This window comes from Hylobates moloch, unplaced genomic scaffold (genome assembly GCF_009828535.3).
Source record: "Hylobates moloch isolate HMO894 unplaced genomic scaffold, HMol_V3 SCAFFOLD_40, whole genome shotgun sequence".
Taxonomy (NCBI): Eukaryota; Metazoa; Chordata; class Mammalia; order Primates; family Hylobatidae; genus Hylobates; species Hylobates moloch.
In genome coordinates this window covers 1,081,212-1,103,492 of record NW_026652315.1, presented here as the reverse complement: position 1 = coordinate 1,103,492, position 22,281 = coordinate 1,081,212, and the positions used below count along the sequence as shown (strand labels likewise).

General features: G+C 35.3%; 1 protein-coding gene across 3 annotated transcripts in view; it reads left to right on the top strand.

Moving 5' to 3' along the window:
* LOC116463538 (disintegrin and metalloproteinase domain-containing protein 10) overlaps positions 1–22,281 on the top strand; it is a 158,711-nt gene that overhangs the window by 103,347 nt on the left and 33,083 nt on the right. For all 3 annotated transcript variants that reach the window (XM_032146673.2, XM_032146674.2, XM_058434685.1), the window contains exons 6-9: positions 4,149–4,298; positions 6,350–6,442; positions 9,386–9,569; positions 16,993–17,156. In XM_032146673.2, the coding sequence (XP_032002564.1) occupies positions 4,149–4,298; positions 6,350–6,442; positions 9,386–9,569; positions 16,993–17,156 (591 nt within the window). The remainder of the gene's footprint in view (positions 1–4,148; positions 4,299–6,349; positions 6,443–9,385; positions 9,570–16,992; positions 17,157–22,281) is intronic.

Sequence of the window (22,281 nt, the reverse complement as noted above, 5' to 3'; positions counted from 1 at the left end):
TCTGCTTACCAGAAGTGAAAGTAAATCTTTTGAGAAAGGTGTCAGTCACAACCTCACATCAAATCTGTGGTTATACATATACATAGCCTGGCACTCAGTTCAATGTAACCAGTATATGAAGAAACAAAACAACACGATGGAAGAATAAGAGAGTCAGCTGACAAAGGAAATGGTACCTGGATAAGAAAATTATCTGATACAGACTTTAATATATTCAAGTCATAAAGACTAAATTTAAAATTTTAGCAGAAAATTAAAAATTAACAAAAGAACTTGATGGGAAATTTAGAATTGACAAATGTAACAACAAAAATTAGGAATTTGATGGATTTAGATTTGGATAGTATAAGAAAATAGAGCAAACTGCTAAGAAAAGGATGGAAAATACAGAAAAGAGCGTAAGAGAAATAGATGATACATTCAGAAGGTCTAATATATGTATCATGTAATTGATGTCCTAGAAGGAGGAAAATGGAGAGTCAAGTAAGGACAGGTAATGGCTGAGAATTTTTCAAATGTAACAAAGAGATATCAGACAACAAATTCATTAAGCCCTGTAATTAGGGCAGGATAAATACTTTACGGTGAAGACAATACCATAGCACATTATTTGAGAAGTCTGAAAGCCAAAGATACAATCTTAAAAGCAGCCAGTGAGAAAAAGTTTAATCACTCTTAAAGAAGCAACAGTAAACATGGCAGCTCACTTCTCATTGGAAGCAGTTGAAACCAAAAGACAGTAGGATATGCTGAAACAGAGAAACTGCCATCCTCTAGGATGCTGTACTCAGAAAAATAGATAAAAGTAAAATTAACACGTTTCAAATGGAGTATATAACCATCTGACATACTGAAAGTAGTTTTTTTCCTGGTGAAAAGATTGCAGGCTCAAATGCTAACTTGTATCTGAAGTATTAAATAAAGAACACATTAGATAATTTTAAGTGAATATTGACTGTATACTACAAAGCACTAATAGTAAAGACTTGTAGGGTGGTATATATTTGTATGTTGTGTATGTGGGTATAGAGGGAGTTAAAACTGGAGTGGGAAAAACGTAATTTAAGTGTTCTGAGGTTCTTTTCTAGGAACAAGTAAATGTTATAATTTATATTTGATTTTGGTAAGTCAAGTATTAGTAAAATATATTACTAACAAGCTAATGGGGAAATGGATAGAATAAAAATTCAAAATCCAAAACAAGGCAAGAAAGAAGATAAAGAAGAATATTGAACAGGCAGGGCAAATAGAAGATAATAAAATTGGAGATTTAAACCCCAAAATATCTGTAATTATATTAAAGGTAAATGGATTAAATGCACCGATTAAAAGATAAAGAATATCGGATTGGATTTAACAACAGCAAAACCCCACAAACTGTTTTACAAAAACTACTCCTAAAATATAAGGATGCAGAAAGATGGAAAGTAAAACGGTACAAGATGTAAAATTTGATGACTCTAACAAAAATATATCTATTATCAGCCAAAGTAGATTTTAAGGCAAAAAAAAGCATTACTAAAATAGATGTGTCATAATGATAAACTGTTTAGTTCTCCATTATATTATAGCAGCCTTTAATTTGTATGTCCATAATATTATAACTTCAGAGTATATAAGACAAAACTTGACAAAACCAGAAGGAATAATAGAAAAATCATATGATAAATAAGAGAACAGTTGTACAAAAAGTAAAACCCAGTAAAGATATGGGAGATCTGAACTACTTGATAAATAAACTTGAACACCTTTATGTTAATTTTTCTGCTTGGAACACTTTTTCATATTTCAGACTGATTTCTTATTTAAAACCTTTCTTTAAATAGAATTTTCACATTAAAGCATCCAGTTTTTTTTTTTTTGGTCTGGAATAGAAAATCTTTCACATATAAAACTTCAACATTAGCTAAGATATATTCTTTTTTATGTGGAATAACATGATTGTAAATATAAACTGCATTTCACAAATAACGTGGATTTGAAATACTTCTCAATGTTTGAGTCATTTACAAACTGTGTAAACTGAGACCTGGAGACCATCTAAATGAAAATCCTGAGTAGAATAGTAGTCAAGATAGGCTTTGGGGACAGTTCCCCCAAATGTTACATTATTTCAGTAGTATTGGTACCCATCTATAATACAAATTGTTTTAAAAATAAGTTTTATTGTGTATATATCAGGTATATTACATGACGTTATGGGATACATATAGTCAAAATGGTTACCATAGTGAAGCAAATAAACATTTCCATCATTTCACATAGTTATCCTTTTTTGTGTGTTTGCGATATAATACAAATTTTTCATTTTGTGTATGTTCACATGGAATTATTAAGGGAGAAGAAAATGTCAAGGAAGAAGAAATTGTGACTTAAAATTCAATTTGGGTTCTATATTACTGTGCCATCAAAAATACTTAAGATAATCCTTTTAGGTGTTCACAAATGTTTGACTTTTTGGATTCAATAGCAGTGGTAATTCTTTGAAGAAATACTTAATTGGGGCCAGGCATAGTGGCTCGTGCCTGTAATCCCAGTACTTCGGGAAGCTGAGACAGGAGGATTACTTGAGACCAGGAGCTCATGACCAGCCTGGGCACCATAGGAAGACCTCCGTCTCTACAAAAAAATTAAAAAATTAGCCAGGCGTGGTGATACATGCTTGTAGTCCCAGCTACTTGGGAAGCTTAGCCAGGAGGATTGTTTGAGCCCAGGAGTTTAAGGCTGCATTGAGCTATGATCATGCCACTGCACTCCAGCCTGGGTAACAGAGTGAGACTCTCAAAAGAAATACTTGGCGGGTCTGGTGACTCACGCCTGTAATCCTAGCACTTTGGGATGCTGAGGCGGGCGGATCACGAGGTCAGGAGATCGAGACCATCTTGGCTAACACGGTGAAAACCCGTCTCTACTAAAAATTCAAAAACAAAATTAGCCGGTTGTGGTGGTGGGTGCCTGTAGTCCCAGCTACTCCAGAGGCTGAGGCGGGAGAATGGCGTGAACCCGGGAGGTGGAGCTTGCAGTGAGCCAGGATCGTGCCACTGCACTCCATCCTGGGTGACAGAGTGAGACTCTTGTCTCAAAAAAAAAAAGAAAGAAATACTTAGCATTTACTCTTTGCTGCCAAGTCTGTGTTAGGTGATAGCATTACAGTGAGGATCAAACAGAGATGATTTCTTCTTTCCAGAACTTACATTCTAGTGGGTGAAGTGGGATGTGGACAGAAATTAAATAATCCCACAAATAAATGTAAGGTTGCACTATGTAAGAGACATTGGTATATGGTTCTATGGAGTGGTATAATGGATGAATTGACCTTCTCGAAGTCTAAAGAAAGAAGGAAGCCGTTAACAAGATCAGAAGAGGTAGTGTCAGCATGTGCAAAGACTGTGGCAGGAGATAGACTGTTTTGGAGGATTGGAAAGAAAGCTTATATAGCTATACCACAGACAGCTAGAGTTGTGTAACATTGTAGGGTCTCTTTGTGAAGTAATATGGAATGAGAAAAGGTGGATAGTTAAGTAGAGGCTGTGCAATGTTGATATTTAGGGGAGCATATAAAGAATATTGGGCTTAATCTTTTAGAGCAATAGGAAGTCATTGAAATACATTATTGAGGTGGATGACATATTCAAATTTGCATTTTGAAAAGATTGCAGTATGGAGAAGAGATCTAAGGCCATTAGTGGCTATTGGTTGATTAAACTGATCTTACTGCAGTGCTCTAGGTAAGAAGTAATGGTAGCTTGGGCTAGAGTGGTGGAGCCAGAGATAATGGGTAGATACCTTAGGTATTTAGGAGATAAATTTGACAGAACTGGATGGTAGATGGGTATTAGATATGAGGTAGAGAAGATATCAAAGTATTATAAGCTATTATACAACTTGATTTAGATTTAAATGAATACATATTAAAATATATGTTTTGAAAATATGTAAAAGTGAAGGAGTTCCTTGAATAGATAGTAAATCATCTATATGGAGAAGATTATGAGACAGAGTGATTTTATGAACTTTTAATGGCAGCAGAAATACCTGGGGTGTTATATAAAGCAGAATATGAAATTGTTTATAGTATGTATTCTTAATTAGATAAAATGATAGTATTGAAGCATGCTAATTATCAGAAATGACTTTTTGATGTATAGATACCTCAAGAAGAACATGCTGCTAATGGTCCAGAACTCCTGAGGAAAAAACGTACAACTTCAGCTGAAAAAAATACTTGTCAGCTTTATATTCAGACTGATCATTTGTTCTTTAAATATTATGGAACACGAGAAGCTGTGATTGCCCAGGTATTTATGATTATGTGCTATTTTAGTAGTTCCCATATTGTTTTATAATACCTATTCTTTCCTTTAAAAATTTAAGTTAGTGTATTCTCTTTTTGGGAAAAAGTATGTATTTTCAGTTGTGATATGATAAAATAGATAAGTACATGGATAACTGAAAGACCAGTTGGGATATTTTAGTGTCAAAAGAGAGGGGTAAGACAATGATTTCTTGAAGGAGATGATGACTCTGAAGTTTAGCTTTGGAAAGAGAGTTGAATTTTCATTTGTGGTCTTAAAGGAGGGAAAGTTGGAGGAATCCTTCCAACTGGAAGTATTTAATTTTATTCTGTATTTTTATTGTATGTAGCACTTTCTAAGTTACATTATTATTTGCACTTGTGTCTTCTCAACCCTCATTAAAGTATAAATATTTTGAGGGTGCCCTTCAAAATGTCCTTCTTGTTGAAGGTACCCAGTAAGAATTTGATGAATGAACTTTTGACTCAAAGGATTTGAAATGGAGAAGATGGAGGTACCACTAGTATAAATGAATCATTTTGGGGTGAGGATGAACTTACTTTTAAACATGTATAAAAGCTAGGTAGTTCTTCCCTTAGGATTTTGAAAATGTGAAACTAGAGCTTGAGGGAAGGGTAGCCTTGAGAGATTGAATGTGGAAAGAATGAAACCAAAGGAGAAGAAATTGGAGCTATCTGTATATGGTGAATAGGCTGAGGAAGAGAAGCTAGTGAGGAAAACATAATAGTAATAAGGTATGAGATTTTGTAGGATTTACCAAGGAACAAATAAATTTCAAGACAAAATAGCATGAATTTATAATGAGCCCTATGAGCAGTTAGGAATTTCATTAGCAGTGTTTGGCAGCCTGGGCTGCCTTTAAAAGATTATTGTTAATGCTTTTACTTGACCCATCTTGTTTTATGTTTATGTTTTTACAGTTTCTTTGAAAATAATTTTGAGCATATATATACATGTTTTCACATAAATGGTAGCAAGAGTACTTTTTGTAAATGAAGTTGGGAAGGTTGTCTACAGAGTGTTTAGAAGCTAGAAAGTTTAGTTGGGGGTCAGCTAGGTAAATGCATGCTTTTGGGTTGATCATCGTTTATCTCCTTGTAGAATTTAGCAAAATCTGAATGTATGTTTATTATATTTGTATTATCTCCCCCCTTTCTTCCCCTACTAAAATAAGCCTCTGTAAATTTATAGGGACCTTCTGTGTTTTGTTCACCACTATATCCCCAGCGCCTAAAACAGTGCCAAAAATATAGAAAGGGGTCAAGAAAGCTTACAGAATATGCAGCAATAGAAGGATTAAAGTCAGGGAATGACTGTGTGTCCTGAACCGTCAGGGAAGTTCTTATAAAAATGTTTGAGCTGAGTCTGAAGGATAAATAGAGAAACATACTCTAGGCATAGGAAATACGTGAAAAGGAATGGACGTGTGACATTGTAGGATTGGATTGAGGAAACAAAATTTTTATGTGACTGAAACAAGAGTATATGTTTGGGCCAGTTGTGGTGGCTCATGCCTGTAATGCCAGCACTTTGGGAGGCCAAGGTGGGTGGATCACTTGAGGTCAGGAGTTCAAGACCAGCCTGGCCAACATAGTGAAACCTGTCTTTACTAAAAATACAAAAATTAACTGGGCATGGTGGTAGGCGCCTGTAATCCCAGCTATTTGGGAGGCTGAGGCAGGAGAATCACTTGAATCTGGGAGGTAGAGGTTGCAGTGAGCCGAGATTGCACCACTGCACTCCAGCGTGGGCAACAGAGCAAGACTCTGTCTCCAAAAAAAAAAAACAAACAAAAAAAAACAATGAAGTGTGCATGTTTGTTGTTGGCTAGAGGAGTCTGGAAAAGAAAATAGAATCTCCCCTCTCAGCACAGCTCACTAATCTTTTTTATATTTCTGTCCAGTATATAATGTTGACATTTAAAAATTTGATTGTGACAGGACATGAATAATTACTGATTTTGGAAATGGAAATTTATAATCTTTTTCATATTTCAACATTGCCTCTAAAATGTTCTTTTTTTTAAATCATAGATATCCAGTCATGTTAAAGCGATTGATACAATTTACCAGACCACAGACTTCTCCGGAATCCGTAACATCAGTTTCATGGTGAAACGCATAAGAGTAAGGACCTTAAATAGTTAAAAAGACTTAAAAAGTGAAACAATCCAGACCATGTTTACACACACACACAAAAGCTTGCTTTTAATTTTATCTTTATGAATTAAGTAGTTTAGTTTAATTGTACCTGTTGATGCAGTTTTTTACTCCTGGCATTTACACACCCACACACACACAGATACTTGGGTTTATGATTTAAGAATTAAATGTATAAGGTCTTAATCCGGTCTATAGTAGAGGTAAAGTGTGTTTTCAGTCTGTCTGATTAACATATTATTAAGAAAGGTCTGACCCTTCAATAACTATGGCTCTAGTGCTTGACTCTTCCCCCCACCGACATTATCCCTCAGTTTCGTAAAATTTGTTTTGTGCAGTATTTTTCACTGTGTGTTCCATTTGGTGTTCCAGGGGAGAAAAAGGATAAATACAGTGTTTAAATAAAATTGGAAGTTGGAAAAACCCTTAGTACTGTAATCTTGAAAATTTGCAACTCACAGTAACATAGATCAAGTTTTGAGAAGTCTTTCAGGAAAGAAACCCATATTTTTCTAAATTTTTGACCATGAAACTTTTTTTTTAGAGAAAATATATTAACATCAACAGATTCCAAAATACTTTAGGCATTTTGAGAAAAGCTGATCCAGAGCGATAGGGTCACGTAGTATTTAGTTTTAATGTTGTAAATTACAGGTAAACAAATAAATATTAAATTACTGACAAATTTAGGCTATTTTTTCAAAAAATTTCTGAATATTCTAAATATATATGTATAGCTTTTTAAGAAACAATATTTATATACTAAATAAACAACTGAACTTAAATCATCCTTTCACAAAAGTATTTGCCACAGGGTTCCTTAATATGTATGCTTTCCTATTTTTCTTCACATATGGTTAGATAAAATGTCTATACTAGAAAAGTTTAATATATACATTCAGCCACATAGCTGTAGGTAGTCCTTAAATTTAGCAGTAGTATGATTAAATCTTAAATTGGGTTTTCTTAAGGTGAAATATGATTTATTTATTTACAGTATAAGAATTGTTCATAATTAATTGCTTTCATGTATTCTGTGAGCAATATAAATCCTTAAATGAACAAATAACAGTGATAAGAGGTATAAGTGTTGCTGTTTAGTAGGCAGAGCAATAAAATGCAAGTAATGAAAAGTAGAGAACACCTGAACACATTTTAGTGACGTACCTTTGAGGAAAATGATTTGTATTATGAAGAGATGCATGTATATAAGTAAATAATGTGGTAGTTGGTTGTTTTTAGACCTTACCTCTTATTAAAACTTTAGTAAAGTTTTATCTGTTGAAGATTGTTCATAACCTATTAATTTAAAATTTATATTGTCAGCAAATATTAATAATCCATTTAAATATAGGTAATTAAGTTTTAAATGCAATTTTTTTTTTTTTTTTTTTTTTTTTTTGAGAAGGAGTCTCATTCTGTCGCCCAGGCTGGAGTTCAGTGGCGCAATCTTGGCTCACTGCAGCCTCTGCCTTCCAGTTTCAAGTGATTCTCCCACCTCAGCCTCCTGAGTAGCAGGGATTACAGGCACCCACCGTCATGCCCAGCTAATTTTTGTATTTTTGTAGATAGAGGTTTCATGCACCATGTTGGCCAGGCTGGTCTTGAACTCCTGACCTCAGGTGATCACCTGCCTCAGCCTCCCAAAGTGCTGGGATTACAGGCGTGAGCCACCGTGCCTGGCTTTAGATGCAATTTTTATTTATAGCCAGTATTAGAGAATTACTAGGAAATTTCATTTTTATATTTAGTGAGAGAAAGCCATCTACAGCATGTCTTCAAGCATCGACTATCTGTAACATACAGTGTGCTTGCTTTTGAATTGTTTTAGTGTTAAATGGCCGTAACTGATTGTTTTTCGTTAATTGTTAATAGATAAACCAGACGTTCTGACATCTGTTCTTAAGCAGTTGCCCTCAATGGTGTTTTTGCCTCCCTGCTTCTGAGCCTCTTGGTTTTACTGGAGAGTACGGATCATAAAGAGACCTGTAATTCTTGTTGTATCAACCATTATATCATCCTCCTACTGCCAACATTTTCAAATAGACTGAGGTTTGCCTTTCAGTAAAAACATTTACTTTCATATTGTAATTCCTTGGCTTACCTGGGGAAAGCCAAATTGTTCTAGGACTTCAGAGGAGACACACAGGTCTCTGAAAGGATGCAGGGGCTAATAAATAAAAGCTTTTGTTTAATAGAAGTCTGGTATTAGAACAGATTATTCAGATTCTGAAGGAGGAACCTGTGGTAGGAGTATAGTAGCTAAGTATCAAAAGAAGCATTCTGGAAGAACTCAGCTTGAAATAGTAAAAGAAGTGAGTTTAAATTAGAAAGCAAAATTCTTGCCCACATTCAGGAAAAAAAAATAAATTTGCAGTTAGTTTGGCTTGGCTCATGTGACTCTCTAGGCAAGGAAAACCGGGAAAATGATTTGTCTGCTGAACTGACAGTCTTGGGTTTGATACCTATTTTATATTCTAGTAATTAGTTAAAATACAGGGTTTTATATCCTTGTAAGTGTTACCATATGTAGGAGATTAGGACTAAAGGAGACTTGTTCAGATAATTAAATTTGGGAAACTATACTTCCTTTACTTGAGGTTTTGAAAGCAAAACTTGTTTTTTCTTCCCAAGTGTTCATTGTTCAGGAATCTGGCGAATACTTGCTCAGAAATTTAGCATCTTCAATTTTAATTTCCCTACCTAGCCTTTCTTTTTTGTTTGTTGTTATTGTTTTGCCTTCTGTGATCAGCTCAGGGATGTGGGCAGTGGGAACAACCTTAGAAGCCTTAATTCAGGCCTGATTTCCATGGGAGCATATTGTCCAGGTGTATGCAGAAGGTGAGCAGACATTTACACTAAAGCTCTGCTAACATTAATTACTTACTAAATTATTGTTTTGGATTTTAGATCAATACAACTGCTGATGAGAAGGACCCTACAAATCCTTTCCGTTTCCCAAATATTGGTGTGGAGAAGTTTCTGGAATTGAATTCTGAGCAGAATCATGATGACTACTGTTTGGCCTATGTCTTCACAGACCGAGATTTTGATGATGGCGTCCTTGGTCTTGCTTGGGTTGGAGCACCTTCAGGTAGTTTATCATGTTAAATATGTCTTAACTTACTACTTGAAACAAAGAGGAGTTTTCAGAGAATGTTGAATTTTCAATGTGTAGGAGAAAGTGATGCCTGTACAATATCTTAATTTGTGCTACTTGAGTTAGGCAAGACTCATAAGCATAATGTAAAAGGCACAATAGATGAAGGAGCTTTTTATTTTGAAATGCATACAGGGAAATATCCTGATTCCTGACATTTGAATGGACCAAATGAAATAAATAATTTTATGAGAAAAAGTGGTAATTCTGAAACTTAAAGGGAAATTTAATTTTTCCACAAAAGTTAATAAATGTTATATATTTATTAACTTTTTTCCCCCCCCAAAATAGGGTACTTAGAATCAAAAGAGGAAAACTGTGTCTTGCTGTCTCTTCTGTAGTGAGATAAAGAGCAGAGAAATCCTCATCAAGAGTGGCAGGTAGAAAGAAAAGAAAGCCTGCCTTTATTATTTTATTTCTAGCCTTTATTTTAATAAAAGGGAAGCACTGCATGAAAGAGATGTAGGCAGGAAGCCCCTGGTACCCACAACTCATCATCACCTGGGTTCATACTCTGCCGAGTCTCTGCCTTAGCCATGAAAGCTATTGTCATTGATAATTTTGGGATGGGACAATACCCTTCCCATTACAGTGGGGGTGGAGTGTCGTGGAGGAGCTGTGATTTACTGTATCAGTTCAGTTGCCTAGTTTAGAAATCCAAATTTATTAATTGAAAGATGAGTGGAAAGGACCCCAGGCTCTTTGAATATAAATTGTGTCAAGTAGAGTTTAATCAATAGTATATTATCTTCTGAGCTATATACAACAAATTCTCCTTCTGATACTTCATTTCTATCTTTAAAAAAAAAAAACAACTTCTGCTTTATCCAGAGTAAAAGAAGCTTTTGTATTCTTATTCTTATTAGTTTATTCTTTGATTTTGATTTGTTTTGTATATTTTAAGATCTTAAGTAGTACTGTATTTTCCTTTATACTTCTTTCTCCTTTTTTAAAAGTCAGTATTTTAAGTCAATACTTTTACAATTTCCATAGCTTCTTTTGTTTTTCTTCTATGTTTTAAAGTGTAGTCAATTTCATGATATCATTTTAAAGTACAAGTTTATGTCATGGGCTGCGTATTAATAGTGCAGTACTTTTGGATATTTGTCTTTTAAGATCTGTGCTTTTTTTTGTTACTTGGATTGGTCAGCAGATTGTACAGCTCACTCTTTCCTATGATTTTTCATGTTCAAGACTTTTATACTCTGAAATCTCTTTGCCCCTTCAATGGTTGGATGATTTTATCACAAAGTTTGTGATTTCTTCTCCCTGTTCATTAGTAAGTACTATTAAAAACTCAGGGTCTCATATGATTTTATTTGTATATTATCCATTAATACAGTAGTTGTGAAGTCTCAAACAAGTGGTTCTCAAAGTGTGATCCATGGAGTAGCACCATCAGCATCACCTAGGAACTTGTTAGAAATATAAGTTCATAGGCACTACCCCAGTCTCTTGAATCAGAAGCTATAGATGTGGAGCCCAACAGTCTTAGTTTGAACAAGTTCTCAAAGTGATTCTGATGCACACTGAAGTTTGAGAAGCACCACACTAATATTTTTGTCTCTAAAGCTTGCTCACAAAATGCCTCCTGGGTAAGTGAGTATGTGATCTTAAACTGAAAACTTTCTGCCATTTTGCATTTTCAGTTACAGACTATTGTACTTAAGGTTGTAATGGTTCTGTAGGAATTTGGTAAAATTCTTCCTAAATCTTCAGATATTCTCATGTCTTTAGATTCAGCTACTCATTTTTTTTTAAAAGTAGGCTTTATTTTTTAAAACAGTTTTAGATTTACAAAAAATTGAACAGATTAGTTATTCTCAAATCTCCATCCTCCGTCCCCTCACAGTTTTGAGGAGTACTGGTCAGGCATATTTTAGAATGCTCCCCTATTCGGAATCTGTCAGATGTTTTCCTTATGATTAAACTGTAGTTATGGGTTTTTGGAACACTCAGTGTTTGTGTCTCATTGTTTGTGATATTTGGATCACCATTTGTGATGCTGCTCATTTTCCTGAGGTGGGGAGAGTTGTGGATTGAAAATGGTGGGGCATGTTACTTGTATTTTGTTTTTTTTTTTTTTTTTGAGACTGAGTCTTGCTCTGTCACCCAGGCTGGAGTGCAGTGGTACGATCTCCGCTCACTGCAAGCTCCACCTCCCGGGTTCACGCCATTCTCCTGCCTCAGCCTCCCGAGTAGCTGGGACTACAGGTGCCCGCCACCATGCCTGGCTAATTTTTTATATTTTTAGTGGAGATGGGGTTTCACCGTGTTAGCCAGGATGGTCTCGATCTCCTGACCTCGTGATCCACCCGCCTCTGTATTTTCATTATTAGGGTCTTCATAAAGGTGAAACAAGATACTTCCTGTGTACTTCATGAGCAAGAATATGGTGATTGGCAACCAAAGTCGAAAACTAAGACTCCCGTTGTCAACATTCTATCCCCATTTCCCCCACTCTGCTTTTTTTCCTTTTATATTATTATCTCTCTTTATTTCAGACATTAGATGTCTGCTTCCATTACTCTATGTTAAACCCCTAACTTCGGCTCTTGGAAGCCATCTTCTAAGAGCTGCTGGGGAGGGGCTAGGCAGGCACAGAAGAATAGAGGCCAGAGTGGGAAAGAAAAGGGATCTTTGTTCCTTTGGTCCGACTTTTTCTAGTGTAGGTTACCTGCCTTGAAATAACACTGCCAGCTTCTTCACTTGTCTTTGCCCTTACTACTAGCTGAACTGAGTTTCATATTTGACTAATTTTTTTTTTAAAAACAAGGAATGTTATATATTTATTCTTGATTATTTCAATACCCTTATGAGGTGTAGGTATTATTGTCTCCCTTCTACAGATGAAGAAACTTGTGTTCAGAAACTTTGTGACCAACCTAATACCACACAGCTAGAGGTGGAACAGGATCTGGAATCTGGACCTTTTAACTCCAGATTCAGTTCATTTGGTAATTATATTACTAGGTATTTTATATAGATATAAATAAAATCTACACACACACACACAGTAACATCCTAGCCTTTTCTTAGATGTTTCAAATAAGAAGCTGAAATGTTTTCTGCTTCTTAGTAGAGGTTATACATTGGTGGAATCTGTTTTCTTCTTTCTTGAGAGAGAAGAGTTATAAAATCATACTAAGCTATAATATTTTGATATAATTTTGGGTAATTGTCACAGCATAATGGGAAGAGCAATGGACTGAGAGCTGGGAGACAGGATTCTTGTCTGTTTTCTGTCTGTAAATTCAGGAAAATCATTTTGCTTCTGGTTGTTTTTTCATTGTAATTCTGTCTTTGCTCTTCCTTTGAGTCTTCATGTTTCTACCTATAGGTCTTATCAGTTAACTGAATGAACATAGTCTCAGTTTGGCCTGGTCTTTGAGTGAGGCTGGCTTTGGAATTCATCTCTATAGTTAGTCCTGAAACCTTCAGTACTCCTCTATTTGTGAAGAACATTGTTTGAGGCATATCATTTGGTAGAAACAGTCTCTTCTGTTTTTTTTTTTAGATTAGATGTTTTAGTTTGATATTACATACTGAAATTTGAGAGCATACGGAACTTAATACAGGGTTCTCGGGATAACCCACAGCTTATTGAATTCTTAACCCATAGTTTAAAAGTATAATTTCAAATGCTGGGAAAATTACATCATTAAAATATTGCAATAGGACACTTGCTATTGGCATTTTATGCTTGTCTGGACCCCATGGATATTTAACATCTTTGATCCCTACCCATTACATGTGAGTAGTGCTCTCCAGACTTGAAAGCCAAATGCCTGTGCTTTCACATTTCCTAGTAACACTTCTGGGAGTAGTACTATGGTCTGGTCCAGAATTACTGCTTAGATTAATATTGTATGATCAGCATGCTACTATTAATGTTTGGCCTCCTCACGTCAAAACTGTATTTATGGAATATATCAAGGTGTCATATTACTCTTGTCTTTTTTCTAAGACTTTTTTTTGGAGGGTGGGGTGGAGTTGGTCTGTTTTGGTTTAGGACAGATACTCCCAACTTTGGCTCTCAAACTATCCTGTAGATAGAAAATTGTCATTATACTTCTTTGTTGCTTATTGAATCCTTCATCAATAATTACTTTTGACCTGAATTTAAAACATTTCACCCTTCTCATTGTTATTCACAACTTATATTTGTCAATGATGAATATATGTATAGTAAAATCTTAAATTTAAAATATATAGCAATTGAGTTTGAGTTAATGGTTTAGCTGTGGGTATATATGATACCTCATTACTGAGTTTTCTGGCATATCAAAACTAGTTGCAATATTTAAAAAATTAAACCATGACTTTCAGAGTTACAAATAGTATTTTATTTCTTCCTGTATTTCAAGTTACTCCAACATGTGCTATTAGCCTGCAACAAATATTAAACTTCCTTTTTTTTTTTTTTTTTTTTTTGAGACAGAGTCTCGCTCTGTTGCTCAGGCTGGAGTGCAGTGGCATGATCTCTGCTCATGGCAACCCCCGCCTCCCGAGTTCAAGTGATTCCCCTGCCTCAGCCTCCCAAGTAGCTGGGATTACATGTACGCAGCACCTCGCCTGGCTAGTTTTTGTAATTTTAGTAAAGATGGGGTTTCAACATGTTGGCTGTGCTGATCTCCAACTCCTGATCTCAGGTGATTCCGCCTGCCGCCGCCTCCCAAAGTGTTGGGATTACAGGCGTGAGCCACTGCGCCCGGCCATTTTAAACTTTCATATATAAGCAATAATCATAAAGACCAAAAGCAGTTGTTTAAGAAGTTAAGCAATATATAAATTACTATATTTCAGAATAGTATGTTCTAATTTATGTATACTCTTCTCTTAAATTAGCCAGACCCTAAAAGTGCAGAAAAATGTATATTATCAGAGATTTTAAAATATACCTATTTACTTTTTTTTTTTTAACTGATAAAGATTTGAATTGTGGAGGCTTCTATGCTTAATTCAAGTTTGACAGTACTGCATTGGACCAATTTGCACATGACAAATCTTCACTAAGGCAGGATGCTAATTTACTATTTGTTTAAAACTATGCTGTGTGTACAATAATTATTATATACAGAATACTTATTTATATATTTTCTGGTTTCCAGAAATAATGGTGTGCTCCTCAGGACTGAGCTCCAAAAGTAGAACTAGCTTAAGAAAATATATTAAATACTCACAAATTATTTGGTATTTTCTCTCTACTCAGTTGTCAATGTAGAAAAGGTAGTAAATTTTGAATATCATAAAGGTTCTCAACCCCTTGCTGGGTTAAATTTGCGTGTGACTCCAGTTATTTGTCCGGCCTGTAGTCCCGGGTCACTCATTTTAATGTGCATATACATCACCTGAGGTGGGCAGAGTTCTGGATTGAAAATGGTGGGGCATGTTACTTGTATTTTCTTTTTTTTTCTTTTTTCTTTTTTTTGAGACAGTGTCTTGCTCTGTCACCCAGGCTGGAGTGCAGTGGCGCGATCTCCGCTCACTGCAAGCTCCACCTCCTGGGTTCACGCCATTCTCCTGCCTCAGCCTCCCGAGTAGCTGGGACTACAGGCACCTGCCACCATGCCCAGCTAATTTTTTGTATTTTTAGTGGAGACTGGGTTTCACTGTGTTAGCCAGGATGGTCTCGGTCTCCTGACCTCGTGTTTCTTTGATACACATTTTTCATTTCAGCTTTCTGAATTATATAGTAACAGTAATTCAAATTTGTGTTTTGTTGCCATATATTTCTTATATTTAATGGGAGCAAGGCAACAGTTGTAGTATAATGCTGTTCTTGCAGACCTGTTTTGAATTGCCTTCTGTACATGCTTTATTAGGGATTCTAAATATTAGACTTGTTTTTGAAGCGGGGAGAATGGGAAGGGGAGGAGAAGCAATATTAGACTTTTTTTTTAATGGTTTAGTAACTTTGTTGTAACTTGTATATAGAAAGCTAATTAGAGCAGTTATCGTAATACCCTTATCCATTTGATTGTATTTCTTTTAAAAATCAAATAGGGAAAACTTTTAAGTATAAATATAAACTAAATAACTTCTCACTGAAAATCTTATAATAAAGTTAATTAAAAGAAAATATGATCTTACCAGTGTAATGTCTATATAAAGGCATGAATTGACGAGGTGGTTTCTGATTTTCCTATTATTATTTTTCTGATTTCTCATAATTGATTTTGGCTGTGAAAGCACTGTCATTTGCTATTAAATTCTAAAGTCCCTGTTAATGAACAGATGAAGTACAAAATGATAAAAATATTTAAGTGGAAATATGGTTTTTCTTTTAAAATTTGATAGTGTCCTAAAGACATATTGGAACAATCATAATTCAGTTTTTAAATTTTTTTGAAAATTTCAAACCTGCAGAAAGGTTGCAAGAATAGTACGGTGAAATTCTTCTTCTTTTTTTTTTTTTTTAAGACGGAGTCTCACTGTGTCGCCCAGGCTGGAGTGCAGTGGCACAATCTCAGCTCACTGCAACTTCCACCTCCCGGGTTCAGGCAGTTCTCCTGCCTGAGTAGCTGGGATTACAGGTGTGCACCACCACACCTGGCTAATTTTTGTATTTTTAGTAGAGATGGGGTTTCACCATGTTGGCCAGGCTGGTCTCAAACTCCTGACCTCAAGTGATCCACCTGCCTCGGCCTCTCAAAGTGCTGGGATTACAGGCGTGAGCCACTGTGCTCAGCAGTGGTGAATTCTTGATGGACTAATCAGTTATTAACCTTTTGCCTCATTTGCTTTCTATCTCTTCCTTCCTGCCCACCCATCTTCTCTTTTTCCTGCTTTTCTCTACCCCCCCCCTTTTTTTTTTAACTTTCTTGACAGAATTATATTCTTTTTTAACAAATACATTGTATGTTATATCTCAGGACGGGGAATCATGTACTCATGTGCCTCACTGCTTTTTGTAGAAGTGACTTTCTCAGAATCTTCTTGAGGATATTTTGTTCAACTTTCATTTAACTTAAATCATTTCTTTTTAAAAGATGAAAGGATGTACACTTTGACTTAGTGTAAATATTGATATATTCAAATTGAAAGGAAATGTAAATATTTGTTTACCTAAATTAATGGGAACAACATTTGGGGGACATTTTGATTATGAAGAACATTTTGTAATGGCTGTGTACTCAGTCCTGGGAGTTTCTTTATGAATGTCATTCAAACTTTTATTTGAAGTGACTTCTTAGTCTTGGACCAAAGAAACTTTTGCATATGTGATACGTTTGAGTACCAGTTCTATTTTAGATTAAAATATGAAATGTTTTCATTTAATATAGCATATATTACCTTTTTTAGGGGGTAAAGGGAAACAGATGCTAATTTAGCCATTTTTTTTGTTCTGGATTAGGAAGCTCTGGAGGAATATGTGAAAAAAGTAAACTCTATTCAGATGGTAAGAAGAAGTCCTTAAACACTGGAATTATTACTGTTCAGAACTATGGGTCTCATGTACCTCCCAAAGTCTCTCACATTACTTTTGCTCACGAAGTTGGACATAACTTTGGATCCCCAGTAAGTATTGTCTAATTATTAGCTTAAAAAATACTTATTAGTCTAATTTTTATGTTGAGTGATTTATTTAAAATTTACAGTGAAAACAAATGTACTTACGAGTGTTTAGTTTTTATGTCAGAGCACAGTAATGTATTTGACCATACTGAAAGAGAGGAAGATAGAATGTTTGTGATTAAAATAAGAAAAGCATAACAATGCCAGAATTCTGTGAAGGCAAGGAATTTCATCTGGCTTATTCAGACAAAATAATATCTATATCTCCTGGCCCTAGAACAATGCCTAGTACATAATGTACTCAAGTATCTTTTGAATGAGAATCATTATTCATTGTTTAAAAGTACATTTTGAATGTTCAGCAAATTGTGAGAAATTGTTTTTTTGTTTTGTTTCCGTTAAAGCATTTTTAGGGAATGAGATTGATATTTTAAAATCTTTTCTCTACCGTGGAATGAGATTGATGTTTTAAAGTATTTTCTCTACTGTGGAATGAGATTGATATTTTAAAATCTTTTATTATGAAAAAATTCTAACATACACAAAAGTAGAACAAATAGTGCAACAAAGCCTTATATGCCCATGATTCAGAACAGGGATCAGCAAACATTTTCTGTAAAGGGCCTACTAGTAAACATTTTAGGCTTCAGGGGCAGTGTTTGGTTTCTGTTGTACAGTGTTTGTTGCTTTTACAATTTGTTAAATATGGAAAAGCCATTCTTAGTTAAGCCATATAAAAACAAGCTGCTGGCTACTTTATCAACCCCTAATTCAGAGCCAATAATTGTGAAGATTTTGCCATATATTCTATCTGTATTTCTTTCTTTTTCTTTGCTAAGGTATTTAAAGGAACTCTATCTATCCTTACATATTTCAGTACACATTCCTGAAAAAATAGACATTTTCTAATATAACCACAATGTGGTTATTACACCTAACAAAATTAACAGCAATCTTTGATATTATCTAATACCCAGTCCATTATATTGATCTTTTAAGTGACCTTAAAGATCAGTACAACACAGAAATGTGGAATACTGAATGATATTCTTTGTGATTTTGGTAGAGCTTATTAAAGATAACATTTTGGAAATGTACACTTGAAAACAGTATGTAAATTCATTTTACTTTCACCTTATCACTTGCAAAAGTGCAAATTTTTATGATTTTAAAAATAAGTTGTCTACTTGTAGCTTAAAATCCCCAAATGCACTTCTCTAATTTTTCCCATGTTTGTAAAATAGGTGCCATCTCACTAAGTTGCAAGTCTTTCTTCTTCTACGTCCCAATCAGAAATTGATAATTATTAATGTTCTTGGATAAGGTATTTAAAATGTGCTTACTCTGTAACTCTTGACTGCTTTTGTGATCTGTTCTTAAAAGAGTACTTGGAATTTTAGAGATGAGCAGAGAATTATTGTTCATAGTTGATTTGCATTTTCAAGAGCAGATAGGTGTCCTCTTTTCCCTAAGTCATCTTGGTTCCAGGCCTTACCAGGGGAATTTTAGTACCCCTCCAGCTACTTGTCTGGCCTATAGTCCCAGGTCACTCATTTTAATGTGCATATACATCACCTGAGAATCTTAAAACACAGATTCTTTTTTAGTAGGTCTTTGATGGGGCCTGAGTTTCTGTATGTCTAACATACTCCCAGATAATGCTGCTGCTGCTGCTGCTGGTACTCATCTGTGAACCACACTTGCAGTAGGGAATCTAGACCATTCTCTTTTCACTTCTTGTCTAATCTCTTTCCTACCTAGCTGCCAGTGAGATGTTTTTATTAAATTAATGTTATATTATTGTTTAATGGAGAAATTGGTTCACACTCTTTGCCTACCACGCTCAGTTATACCCCATTCTTTTGCAAATGTTGTTAATTCTGCCATCTGTATCCATAGTAGATGGTTGTCTTCATCTGTTTTGTGTTGTTATAAGGGAATATCTCAGGGTGGGTAATTTATAAAGAAAAGAGGTTTATTTGGCTCATGATTCTGTAGGCTGTACAAAAAGCATGGTGCTGGCATCTACTCAGCTTCTGGTAAGGGCCTCAGGCTGCTTCCACTTATGATGGAGGGCAACAGGTGCTGGCATGTGCAGAGATCACATGGCGAGAGTGGAGGCGGTGGGAGCGTGGGGTCGGGGAGAGAGGAGGTACTAGGCTCTTAACAGCCAGCTCTTGCAGGAACTAAGAGAGTGAGAATGCACTCACCCACCCACCTCCAACTCTTCAGGAAGAGCATTAATCATGAGGGATCTGCCCCCATGACCCAGACCTCTCTTGTTAGGCCCCACTAACAACATTGGGATCAAATTTGGGGAGACAGACATCCAAATTATACAATGCTTAATAAATATTTGTTGAGTAATTTAATAGTAAGATCAGCCAGAATCATAAACACCTGAACCTGTCTTCCTTAACATCTTTATCTGAAATCTCTTTCTCTCTTATACATTTGTAGTAATGTCAATGTTACTTTTTCTGTGGTTTACATTATTTCTTATATTTATTTATCCTATCTGAAATAGTTATTGGGCACCTATTATAAACTACTTTATAAACTTTGTTATAGGAAGTTGTAATCATAAATGAGACAAAGTTCCTGTCTCTCAGGGTGAAAATTCTACTCTCAGCAGATTCACCTTTGTGTAAATACAGTTCTAATAAATGCCACTTGTGCTTACTAACTTACTTCTACTACTTTCTAATATTGCTGGTACAATTTCCTTATCTTCACATTTAGGGTGTTTGATAATTTGGGGTTTAAGTATATTTCTAGCATTATCTCCCCTCGTCTGTCAAATTAAGTAATTCACAGACCTTTAAAACTTTCCTCCGCTAGAAAGTCAGTTCCTTCCCATGTCTGCCTGTTGAACTCTTGATCCATGTTGTTAGATGATGTAAATGAATATGGCCCTTAATTAAGAAAATATAACCATCATAGTTTTATTTATAATACCAAAAAGTTTTAAGCAGCCTAAATGGCCCTACAGTACGAAAATACCACGGAATGCTCTGCAGTCATTTAAATATCAAGTTTTGCAGTGCTCATTTTATACTGTTAAGCTGAAAGAAAGGTGTGTATAACTGTACACATGGAGGGTGGCTGTGGTGACTCACATCTGTAATCCCAGCACTTTGGGAGGCCGAGGCGGGCAGATTACTTGAGCCCAGGAGTTCGAGACCAGCCTGGGCAACATGGCGAAACCCCGTCTCTACCAAAAATACACACAAAAACAATTAGCTGGGTGTGGTGGCCTGCACCTGTAGTCCCAGCTACTCGAGAAGCTAAGGTGGGGGAGGATGACTTGAGTCCAAGGTTGCAGTGAGCCAGGATCACGCCACTGTACTCCAGCCTGGGGGACAGAGTGAGACTCTGTCTCAAAAAAAAAAAAAGTTATAACTGTACACATGGTGTAGTCCAAATTTTATATTAAAATATGATATAGCTAGATATGTCAGATAGGAAATAGATCAAAATTTTAATAGTTACAGTGCATGGTAGATTATGATTGAATTTTTATTTATGGATATTTTGTTTTCTTAATTTTCTTTCTTATAGTTAGAAAAATTTTTCTGTTTTCTTGTCACAAAGATTATAGTTTCTTTGTGAAACCCTTCTCTTGATTTGAACTTTTAGGACTTGTGCGGGTCCAGTCAAGATGGCCTTTATGTTCTATTTTGTGTTTTGCTTATTCATGTGCTTGGTTTATTCGTTATCTGAGGATGGCAAATAGCTGGCATGCTTGCTTACAACGTGTTCCCCCTTCTATTCCTGTTAATGATGATCTATTGTAATATACTCTGGCCTAGTAAAATAATAATTGACTAGCGATATCTGTAATGGATTTATGCAGCAGCAAGTCAGACTAAGCAGATATGTCAAGATTTGCTATCATTTAAAAATAGAATGTAAGTGCCTTGAAGGCTAGGGATAATACTTTTCTCATCTTTATATTTTTATATTTTAGTGCCTCGTTTTATAGCACTGGACATTCATTAATATTTACTGAATTGAAAAGTGGCAAAATATTCTGTGATGACATCAAGAGTTACACAGAATTGGGATTTTTTTCTTTCGTTTCTAAAACTCTAATGCTGAGAATTCTAGTGCTACACCTTTTTCAGAAACTGAATTGAATTTTATAGGTTGAAAACATAAAGCAAGATAATATTGGTGAATAGTATAGAGTTGTTAAATGCTGAATCTAGATTCAGGAGAAAGGCAAGAGGTATCAGGAAGAATAAAGGTGATAGTAGAGGACACATTTTTTAATTTAACAGTTGCCTCAGAAGAGGGAATAGAAAATGAAAGTAACTTAGTTGGGCTCTAGGAAAAAACAAAACGCCCTTGGACAGTCTTTTTCTTTCTTGAGAGTGGGGTTGTTGGGTATTTAAAACAAGATTTTAATTAAATAGCACGATTACTCTAGTGTCCAGTGTTTTTTGCCCCTTCTGATGTGTTCTGAATTGTTTGAGGGGCATTGTGAGGGTTGTTTTAGTGCATATCCCCCAGGATGGCAGGGGCTGCTGGGATCTGGTAGTAGTGTTCTGTTGCTTGATCTCATAAGCATTACTTTGAGAAAATTCAGGGAGCTATGCTGTATGTATCTGATTCTTCAATAAAATGTATCGAAACCGAACACCACTTATGTGCATTTATATGTTACATGTACACAGAACTCTGTTTCCTCTTTATTTGGTAAAGCAGTATTTTGGTTTTATCTCTAGGCTTTTACCATTTTTCATTTAAAAATAATATCATTGTGTTTCTGTTCTTAGTCAGCATTTTTACTTACCTTTCTTTATGTATTGGCTATTAAGTTAGCTGTCTTAGATTCCTGTTCTGTGTGTATTTATCCCCCTGCCAGTCTCTTGATTTTTTTGTCTTTCCCCACCTCTGTCTTCTCTGAACTAGTCATACCATGTAATTTAACATATATATATGTTAGAGACTATTTAGTAGTTTTAAAGTAGTTTATTTTACGTTACTAGTTTTAAAAGTAGGTGAGCTTATTTTTAATAGACTTTTATGACAGTCTGTCCTCAATTCTAGTCCCGGCTTACAAAGCTATACATTGTTATGGCTAGACCTCCACTGATTTTCCGTCTTTTCTAAGACAGTGACC